Below are 10,120 nucleotides of genomic sequence, written 5' to 3'. Positions count from 1 at the left end.
GCGTCTGTGGATTCATCAAATAATACTTTGCAAATACAAACGGGCTAGCCGCAAACGTCCGTGCCGCATAGCGTGAATAACCCTGTATATTAATGTCTTTGGTTGGGCGTCTACAAACTCTAGGTGGTCGAGACCAAAATTATAATCAGACTTGCGGTTGTTCTAAATTAAACTGGCGTTGAGTTTTTTGGCGAAAAATGCGGAGTTTTAGGGAATTTCAGCGGTCTGGATTAGGACGTCAAATTATTTCGTATAGTAGATGGCAAACCAGGGTTTTATATTTTTTATTTTGTAAGATTTATGCTGATCGCATGTGCAGCTTTGAGTATCTTTTGCAATGTCGATTGTGGCTTTAATATTGCAATTTTTACCAAATTTATCGAGCAGTTTTTGCGGAATTCTTATTGCGATTTGTGCGTCGACAGCGCCGTTTTATTTGCAATTACTAAGGTCGACTATCAAAATATTCCAGACAAGTACGAGAAGCGATTACATACAAATTGCTTAGATCTTAGAAGTAGTTCATGCAGTAACTGATTATACCCCAATTTTACGTTTGACCAAATAACTTCGGAAAGACTATATAAACGCGTCGCGGTTGTGTTGCGCTCGCGTCACGCTCAGCTGCGTTTGTTCTGAACGCACCATAACACCATAAATTCAAATGTAGAAGATTCTAAATCTTAACCCAAGATATTTTTTTAAAGATAACCTGATTTAGAAGTTCTTAACATAGATAAATATTGAAATAATACATGGTTCTAAACTTGAACTGATGTAAATTCTACCCTTACTTGATTATGAAATTACATTGGGGTTCAGCTACTACTGCATAACACTATGAGTGAAGTGGAAATTCTGCAGTTGGAGTCGACGACTTCCAAACCGAAATTTCATCTTTCACATTTGGGAAAAGTTCTGGTGGGGCTCACAGGTAAATATCCTTTTCATTTTGCAACACCAGACTTCCAAATCTGCATATGTAATCTGTCCAAGCTTTACAATAAAACATATTTGTTGCAAGCCTAAACAAGTCCCATAAGGAGTTATGTTACATAAAGGTGAAACAATAGCTCTATACAGAAGCATTCTCAATTGATAGCGTACTATCCTCACAACTTATTTCCATTGGTAGTTCGCAGCCTCGTTGATCTTAAGAATCTGAACCTTAAGACAAAAGACCCAGTTAGAAGTTCTCCCTGCGTTTTCTGCATCCCTTTATACATCTTGGGAAAAATAAATGCTTGATTTTTTTCCTAATAATATCTTAGCGCAGTACGTTCAAAATGTTGTCGAGCTAGACCATCAGAATTCTTTTCTATTGCATGATAATGCTCGGCCGACAGCACAGAGCCTGTGCATTTACTTCGAAATTGCTGATATCTCCAATTTAGTCTAGATATAAATCTTGTTGAGCTTCTACGAAATGAATTAGGACGTAGTGTGCGTACTCCACCAATACTGTAAGAAATGGCCTTTGCATTATCATAATAATTAAGTCTTGGTCAGCATCTCCACTGGAGGTTGTTCTTACCATAGATGTTGAAATTTCCAGCTCAATAGATGACAGACCAAATGATACACAGGCAAGAGATGAATGAATAAATTTCATCTTTGGAGATTCGGCAATTCAAGTTTGTTTCCGGACGGTTAACAAAACTTTAATGTTTTCTTTAGCTGTTCTTCTCAAAACTTGTTCGTTTCGAACCCTATCCATACAGGAAGTCTTCTGCAAACGCCTATATTCCCAAATAAAATTTCTGGCGGTTAAGTTTCTTCATTTTAACGAACTGTTTTAGCTTAATCGATTCGTACGATTGGAATATACCACAATGAAGAATTGTAAATGTAATTTGTACTATTCCACAATGCAATTAGTATGCGATTCAACAAAAGACGCATTTTCGTAAGGATTTTATACATTTGGTGTCAATTAAAACAGCGTTTCAAAAAATCATGAAATTCGCGGATTGATATTGTACCGTGGATGGCCGAGTATCAAACTCTTTCTTCAGCTTCCAATTTTTAGCTTTTATTCACCTCGGTATAACTTTAAATACGGGAACGGGAAAAATGGGGCTCCCATTTACTGAAATATCATGAATTTCGATCCCCCATTCCAAACGTAAGTACCCCAGGCCATTTCCGTTACAATATGTTCTTCATTATTTGTCATGGAAAAGGAAAAATTAACATTTCCTACCCTTCATATCACTAAGAATTGAGCTCCAAATTACAAAGTAATACGTTCAAGTCGGCTAATTAATATAAAAGTTGAAAGATTTTAAACTTTACCAACCAATCAGGAACTTTTTTGGAGCTGTATTCTCTATTTTTTTCTGGATTATTATAATAAAAATTCTGAAAATTTTTTAAAGCAAATTTTGCTTTAAAAAATGTCTGAATAACTCTTCATAAATTAATTATTAAAATAGCTTTTGTTGTTTATTTAGCTACTATTCATTCTCGGTCTAGCCAAAAATCTATTACAATTTTTTTTTCTAATAACTCGATGTCCAGAACAGTTGTAGAACGTTTTTGCATCCGCCAGCCATCCGAAAAGTCAATTTCCTTACAAACATTGCTAGAATGTTTTCTAAATATGTTTCTTCCCCATTAATTAATTACTGTAGTAAAATATCTAGCATATGATATCAAGTGAATGTGGCAGTTTTAAAAGTTTTGTCATAATTAAACTTTTTCGGAATACGTAAAATGCTTCTTGTGGTAAACCACCACTGATAACAATATACACATAAATAAATAACACATAAAACCTGAGCTCTGTTTAATATTCATAAATGTGAAACTAGGATTCTTGCTCAATTTTTTATGTAAATCTGTTGGTCGGTAGTTTCTCAGGCTTTTTTATTGAAGCTAGAAACAACACATTCTTCTCTGTTCGCTCATCATACAAATCTTCTAAAGCTTTAAAAGCAGTGTTTGTTGTTTTTCACTTTTAAACTCCATGGGACACAAAGTTTGTAGAAGGTTTTAATTTGTCATGATTCCGTTTGTTTTATAAAATTAAAATATTCTAAAAGAACGAAAGAAAGAAGAGTATTCTAAAAGAACGATACAATACTGAAGTTAAGATTAAGGAATTATTATGTCTTGGGGAAAGAGAAGTCCATTATTTTTACGTGAACTTAGACTTTATTTTACATGTTTCGCAGTGTCCGATTTAGGGCAAACATGCACCGTTTTATTCTATAATTTTTTACCATTGTAAATCTAGATTCATAATGCCTCTGTCATAGCGTTTGTCTTCTCTTGTAATCGATTGGCACATTAAAAACAAGGTAATCGCTTAGTGCCAGGTCCGGACTATTTGGTGGATGTATCAAAAATTCCCAATCAAGCTGCTGAAGTTTCTGGCGCTTTGCTATAAACGTGTGTGGCTTGGCTTTGTGCTGATGAAACATAACATACTTCCTGTAAGCCAATTTTGACACTTTGTGATCAACCCCTAGCTAGAGCTAGTTTTAAGTTTAGAACGCTCCCGTTGTTGTCTCTGCAGATTTTCTTAGGGGCGAAAATCTTTACGAGATATCAATCAATTATTACAACCATATACGGAAAAAATAATTAATTTTGTTTTTCCGATTCCAATTTTTAATTACTCTTATTGACTGAATGAAAAACTATGTACTGCAGTCGCTAACGATTCTTTCTAACATTTGCAAGACTTTCCCGGCCCCTGATACGGGTCTTTTTTGAAGTTCTGGTTTTTTAGGAGGCGTGGCCATAGGTTTAACTGTAATATGTGCTCCCTTTGTAAGTCCAGCACTAAGAAAATTCTGTTTGCCATACATACCAGCTACAAATGACCAATTAGTAAATATTTTAAGCGCCTTAAGAGGCAAATCAGGCACGTTGCTTGACTTGGGCTCTGGTGATGGGCGAATTGTTATTGGTAAGACACCGGTAATATTGAGTGAACTAACGTTTTCAGTTAATTAGTTTAAATGTTTAATACTTATAGAAAGCTTTTCTAGAAACAGCTAAGCACAACTTTGTCTCGCACGGTGTTGAACTTAATCCCTGGCTTGTTATGTACTCTAAGATTCATGCGTTAAAAAGTGGTTTGAGCAACAAAACCAAATTTTTCCAAAAGGATCTTTGGAAATATAATATTGCCAGTTATGATAATATAGTAATATTTGGGGTAGAACAAATGGTAAGATACTTACTCCGGGTATTGATTAAACTGTTATTAATGCTATGCACTAAATTATAGATGAATGAATTGGAAAAGAAGTTTCTTAGAGAGTGCAAACCTGAATGTAACGTATTAGCATGTAGATTTCCTCTACCAAATATGACCCCCATAAAAACCATAGGACATGGAATAGACACAGTATGGGTATACAAAGTAAAATAACCCTAACATGATCGATTGATTCAATTTCATCATGCAATTTTCATCTGGTATGTTATATAGATTCTAAATCAGGCAAAAATTGCAGAGAATAGCTGCAGTTCCATACCTGATGGTTGTATATTTGATTGTAATTAATCCTAATAATAACTTTTCCGTAACAGACTGCCATTGTTTTACTTCTGTTTACCCATTTCAAAATATTTGATTGGTGACGGAAATAAAAAAGATCTACAAGTAAAAATAGCAAAAGCAAACGAAAATTTGAAATTCGCTCACCCCATAATATTGCCAAACTCTAGTGTAGCAAACGGTGATGTTACTTCGCCTTACTATAGTTGTATTAAAGTGCGTCCGAATATTTATTTCAGTAAGTTTGTTACATTTTTGCTAATTTGCTACAGAGAAAAAGCAGAATAAAAAAATGTTTTCCATTGTTAGCTTTTATGCTGCGTAAAGGGATAATGAATTCATTTGTCAGCAGAAGAAACAAAAAATATATCTAAAGTAAATATAAATGATTTATTTCCTACTCATTGAACATAGTCTGAATCTATAGGTGTTTGGGCTCGTAAATGTATGAATGTAACATAACTCTGAAGTGGACTCTAAACAAATAATGCCTGGAACGAGTGAGATTTAGTAATTACGTGAGTTCCTGAAACATGTTCCTAAGTCGAAAGGGGAGCCTGTTAGTTAGGATTTACTAACTAATAGTTAAATAATAAATATTACAGCCGATTTTTTTCTAATAACTAAGAAATAACAAGATTTTGATAAAATTAAAGATAAACAATGTATATCTTCAGGCCATGAGTATCCTAGCTTAAACAGCACACGTTCATATTATTATACATTATACAATATAAATGTGTACATCTACCAGGTTTTTATATGGTACCTTTCGATTTGAGTTGTGATTTTTTATCATGTCCTTTACTGTTTAGATGTTGCAGAAACGAAGATTCTGAATTAATGGTAGTATTACATATAGCACAGTAGTAGAGTCCAGATGGTGTACGATACGCTGTTAAATTAACTTCATTGTTTGTTTTGTTGTCTATGGCGGTGGATATTGTCGTAGGTCTAATCGCTTAAAAAGGTAAAACATATAAAACTGCTATTTTTGTGATTATATTATCGTGGCAATATTATTTTGATCAAAAATTCTAAGATAACTTTACCTGTTTCTTCTGCAGAATTTTTCGATTCACCAGACGCAACAATGCCAAGGTGTTTCAACTTTTTCGCATGCTTTTGACCTCTAAAAATGCAACAATTATTTGAAAAATAGAAAATATTATTATACTTGACGAACGTACTTGAAATGACTCTCCAAAATGTCTGGGTGGGTGGTGTAAATATTGCACACTTTGCAATGGTAATTGGAAATGGGCGTAACCTCCTTCTTTTGTTGTGGGGCAGCATCAACGGATGACGCTGAAAGGTTTTTCTTGAAATCCGCACCAAAACTGTCTTCGCCTTTTTCGTCCATCGATTTAGATTTCAAGTGTCTATAAAATGGTGATGGATGATTTTATTTAACATTAAAACTAAGGGACTGACTCTAGATATACAGTGCATTTTATACTCAGCTCACTTTTTTGATGATCTGGTGTTAAATTATATATAGATTCAGACGGTAAAAGCTTTATTTCCTAACTGTTTGAATATCTTAAACTTTAACTTACTTAATTCGAACCCATTTTCCGTCTTTATCATAATATCCCGAACCAGCGGGGCTTTTATGACCTAATAGAGCCCTAAAAATAAACAAACTTCGGTATTTTCAAATTCAGATGCTAATAATTAACATAGGTTTGGCGAATATAATATTTAGTTAAATATGGAAATGTCCGATTTTTCCGTAGTTTTAATATGATCGTTTATATTTAGGAACAAAGCTTTTTTCATAAACCGGTAAATTTTCAACTAATTTGTCACTTTATATGCAAATTTTCAATCTGCGCAATAATGTCAAAAATACTAGATTATTTGTTGATACACTCAATAAGTTACTAGACAATACTCCGATTGCTATCAAATTGATCTTGATATTTCCACAACAAATAATACATGTTGACGCTATACCAAGCTTTATTTGAAACTGAAATTTTAAATGTAACAAAATGTGAGCTTAATGAACGGCAAAGTGGCAGATTTCAGCTTTCTTTATGTTTATGCAAGAATCAAATTGAATAGTAAGATTATGGAAATAGATTAGCTTTTTAATACACATTTTCGGTACATATTTAATTATTTTATGTTTTTATAAACAACCGGTCTATCAACGAATAAAAATCAGTAGATATATATTCGCCAGTCCCGCTTAAATAAGGCAAATCAACCATAAAACCACAATAGTTCGTACTTCTGATGATTTCTGCCCATGTAGTGAGATTCAGCATGAATCTGTCCCGTTAGATCTAAATCGCAAACATCGCAATGAAACCAGGAAGGATTTTTTTCAACTAGATCCTGAAAATTGATTTAACATTAGTCAAATAACTAAGCAGCTTGTGAGTTTGCGTTAGTACCTCTAAAGTTCTTAAGAAATTTGATAAACATTTTCATTTTATGAAAATAAAATAATTTTACTAAATGTCGTTTTTCACGAAGCTAAGGCAAGTTATTAGCAATGAGAAAAATCTTAAATTTTCTAAGACTACCTCTGTCTTTTTTTCACGGGGAGCTGTGGCCCTCTTGGGCAAAGGTTCGCCTGTTTTGACCGCCCAATCCGTTAACCATTTTCTTATCTTCTTCTCGTGGCTCTTTGCCTTGTAATGCATTATTGCTGTCTGATTACTGGACAGTTGAACAGAACATAATTTGCAGTAAAGCGGTTGGAATAGCAATTTTAATTCTTTCGGAAGGCTTTCGTCCGCGATATCTGGCACAGTTCTCTCAACTAAAATTTTATAAATCATTCTATTTGTTTAAATAGTGTACAAACGAATATAAAAAAAACTGGACAGTGTATATACTTACAGATATTTGCTCGTTGGGTTTTTGGCAATTCCTTAATGCTTTTCAAAGTATTGCAAATTGATTGTTCTATTGGAACTACATTATCATCCATAAACGGTGTCGCACCGAGATTAGGTCCTAAAATATGATATTTGATGAATTTGCGCTTTAATCTTGGCAGCATTCGGACGCACTAGTGCGAGTGTATCGAATATTTGCTAATAATTGGAGACTTAGGATTTTTTAACATTTCAATAGTTTTTAAGATTCTGGCAAATATTTTATGTGCATATTATGTGCACGTTATGTGATTCCATTTTTATTACAAAGTAAAGGAGCTTTTTTACGTATGTGTATGTATAAATATTCTGTATCTAAGTACAGCTAAATTATCCACTATTAGTACTAAGATATATGTATTTGTAATTACCCAAAAAATCAGCAGGCCTCTTAACACCTCGTCCTGGAGCATACTCCCCAGCTCTGTAGAAACCTGTAACCGATCGAATGTTATACATAACGTTTATAATTTTTCACATTTTATTGGGTTTTTAACATTTTCGATAAGTATACAACAATAAAACTGAAGAGACTATATACATTCTTCTTTCAATTAATTAAAACGGTATAGTGCATGCACACTAAATGAGGGCAGARGAAATCTTCTTAAAAAATGGCTATTCTGCGTTSTTACAGCAAAACATATTTTCCAATTTGKCATCAAATTATAAAAAATAAGTCAGCGGATAGATGTTGATAGCAGATGTAATTAAATACATGTCCATAGTCAAWTCATTGTATAGAAAAATGAGAAACTGAAGTTTTCRAGTCATCCAAGAACAACAAGAATGATTTAAATACATTTTACAATTTTCAAAGTAGCGATTMTCCGATAAAAATCATCYCCATTTAATTGGTGCATTAGATTAATCTTGTATGGATGAAATTTGCCTTGTTTCAATATCCGTAGAATAGTTGTTCTGGTGATGTTACTAACTGCAGCTAATTTGCTCGTGCTCAAATTTGGGTCTGAAGCTATTTGCTCTGATGATGATTCATTTATAACTGAAAAGGACGTTCAGAATCCTAATTCGGAACCGAGAAATTGAAAAACATTGCTGAATAAATTGTTGGTCAATTTGGGTATCGAAATCAAAAGGCTTTTCAAACAAACTCTATACTACTTTCCATTTATTTTTTTAATTTAATTTTCGCCCAAAACCACGCTTCGGTGTTTAAAGGTATGTGAAAGAAGCGAATATACGTTCATAATGTATCCCCCCCAACTATGAAGTTGATAGTACATACTTTCCTGACTGTGTTTCAATTCCAAATCAAAATCAATTCCTGGGCTTCAGTCATTTATTGTCTATTTATCAATTAAAATATGTTTCGGTGTTTTCCACCATCATCAGTTTCTATGTGTAGCGTTGTTGCTACTTTAAGCCTTGACAAATATATGCCAAGGCGACAATAAATGACTGAAGCCCAGGAATTGATTTTGATATGAAGTTGATGTCGGGCCATTTTTCGAATATAATAAAGTACAATTTTCATTTCACTTTTGATTCGTACACCGTATATAAGATGTGTGGTAATTTTCGACAAATTGTTTTTGTAACATTTGTGACCGTAATTTAAAGTTTATAGTTTAGGTGGGTGTCTAAAGGTTACTGTAATCTGGCAAAGAGCAACAACCGGATTGCGTGCATGTTTGCTTGTAACATCGAAGCCTGCAGAATTAATTATATAACCAGGTACTACACTTTTGAAACATCGCGTTAAAGAATGTAACCACAGGTGCTAAGAAAGATGGTCTAAAAAGAAAATTGAAAATAAAATATAGCATGCACACATGCACATTTGATATGTTTTGATTCTAACCCAAACATACATACAATTAATTTACATTTAACGCCAATTTAATTGAATATTCATTAAACATACTAAATCAACATTGCTCCTGTTTAATAATAGTCAAATAACTGCCACTTACATTCACTTTTATAAAATTTCTATAGGCAATATATACCTTGACCTGGGAGATTCCCATATTCTTGAAAATATGGATAATTTTGATAATACGCTGACGAAGCTCTTGGATCATAAGGATAATTATAATAAGAATCCTGTAAGGGAGTATCGCTATGATTGGTCGGAAAATCAGATGCAGTACATACGATGGCACCAGTGGCATTATCATCGGAGAGTTTGCTTCGCTTGGGAATCTTATAGCTTCGGTCCAAGTTTTTTTCTGAAAAAAAGCAGAATTAGATCATAAAAACCGAATATAATATAATAATGTGATTACTAGTTTCAGTATAGTTAAAAATTTGCTACATAAATTATTAGTTATTGAAATATTTATGGTTTAGAGTTTAGAGTATTTTAAACCAGAAAACTTGGTTTGCAGTCTGTGTTTATTGCCTAAATTTAAAGAAAATAATTTGATATACATACACAGGTTAATTACAAATTTCGTAAAACTTTTTTTGAAACTGATAACTCCTTATGGCACGGTGCGAGATGAATGGAATGCGTTTCGGCGTCGATCGTTCTGGCATAGATAAACACAAGTACTGCGTACGCTCTCGCACGCTCAAAGTCGCCCGCGAATCTTAACGTTTCGTTAGGCCGGTCGTCTGAATATCATAGTGTTTTTATTTTTTTGGATGGATCGGTGAGGTTTGGGAAATGCTCTTTTATGCACTCCCAGAGCTGGTGGTCTGTCGCTCTGGTGTGTGTGGGACTCCAGCTAAGCTGTTTACCCAC

General features: G+C 33.7%; 2 protein-coding genes across 3 annotated transcripts in view; one reads left to right on the top strand and one right to left on the bottom strand.

The window, feature by feature from the left end:
• The first annotated feature begins 644 nt into the window (after positions 1-644).
• On the top strand, positions 645-4,546 carry LOC109542135 (ATP synthase subunit C lysine N-methyltransferase). Of its 2 annotated transcripts, none has more exons than XM_019911212.2 (4): positions 645-934; positions 3,737-3,916; positions 3,999-4,180; positions 4,241-4,546. In XM_019911212.2, exons 1-4 carry the CDS (start codon positions 841-843, stop codon positions 4,382-4,384), a joined length of 600 nt encoding a protein of 199 aa, XP_019766771.1. In that variant the 5' UTR covers positions 645-840; the 3' UTR covers positions 4,385-4,546. The 2 variants fall into 2 exon arrangements, with proteins under 2 accessions (XP_019766771.1, XP_019766769.1); XM_019911210.2 differs by having other exon boundaries at positions 3,737-3,927; positions 3,986-4,180.
• Positions 4,547-4,884: 338 nt separating this feature from the next.
• LOC109542127 (zinc finger protein 385B) overlaps positions 4,885-10,120 on the bottom strand; it is a 7,840-nt gene continuing 2,604 nt past the window's right edge. Inside the window, exons 2-10 of the mRNA XM_048665887.1 lie at positions 9,381-9,602; positions 7,779-7,841; positions 7,370-7,486; positions 7,051-7,289; positions 6,753-6,859; positions 6,073-6,144; positions 5,704-5,895; positions 5,566-5,645; positions 4,885-5,474 (exon numbers count right to left, since the gene is read on the bottom strand). Of these exons, the coding sequence (XP_048521844.1) occupies positions 5,272-5,474; positions 5,566-5,645; positions 5,704-5,895; positions 6,073-6,144; positions 6,753-6,859; positions 7,051-7,289; positions 7,370-7,486; positions 7,779-7,841; positions 9,381-9,602 (1,295 nt within the window). The 3' untranslated portion in view covers positions 4,885-5,271. The remainder of the gene's footprint in view (positions 5,475-5,565; positions 5,646-5,703; positions 5,896-6,072; positions 6,145-6,752; positions 6,860-7,050; positions 7,290-7,369; positions 7,487-7,778; positions 7,842-9,380; positions 9,603-10,120) is intronic.

This window comes from Dendroctonus ponderosae, unplaced genomic scaffold, assembly GCF_020466585.1.
Source record: "Dendroctonus ponderosae isolate FM_Combo_2020 unplaced genomic scaffold, Dpon_F_20191213v2 Dpon_F_20191213_4, whole genome shotgun sequence".
In the NCBI taxonomy this organism is placed as follows: Eukaryota; Metazoa; Arthropoda; class Insecta; order Coleoptera; family Curculionidae; genus Dendroctonus; species Dendroctonus ponderosae.
Note: the sequence above shows the minus strand (reverse complement) of the source record. Positions and strands in the feature narration are given on the sequence as shown.

Excerpts from the sequence above, each read along its gene's own strand:
- LOC109542135 (XM_019911210.2), top strand. The coding sequence starts at position 841 with ATGAGTGAAGTGGAAATTCTGCAGTTGGAGTCGACGACTTCCAAACCG. Across the intron at positions 935-3,736 it reads AGTTCTGGTGGGGCTCACAG|GAGGCGTGGCCATAGGTTTA; the intron begins GTAAATATCCTT and ends CTGGTTTTTTAG. Across the intron at positions 4,181-4,240 it reads TATTTGGGGTAGAACAAATG|ATGAATGAATTGGAAAAGAA; the intron begins GTAAGATACTTA and ends ACTAAATTATAG.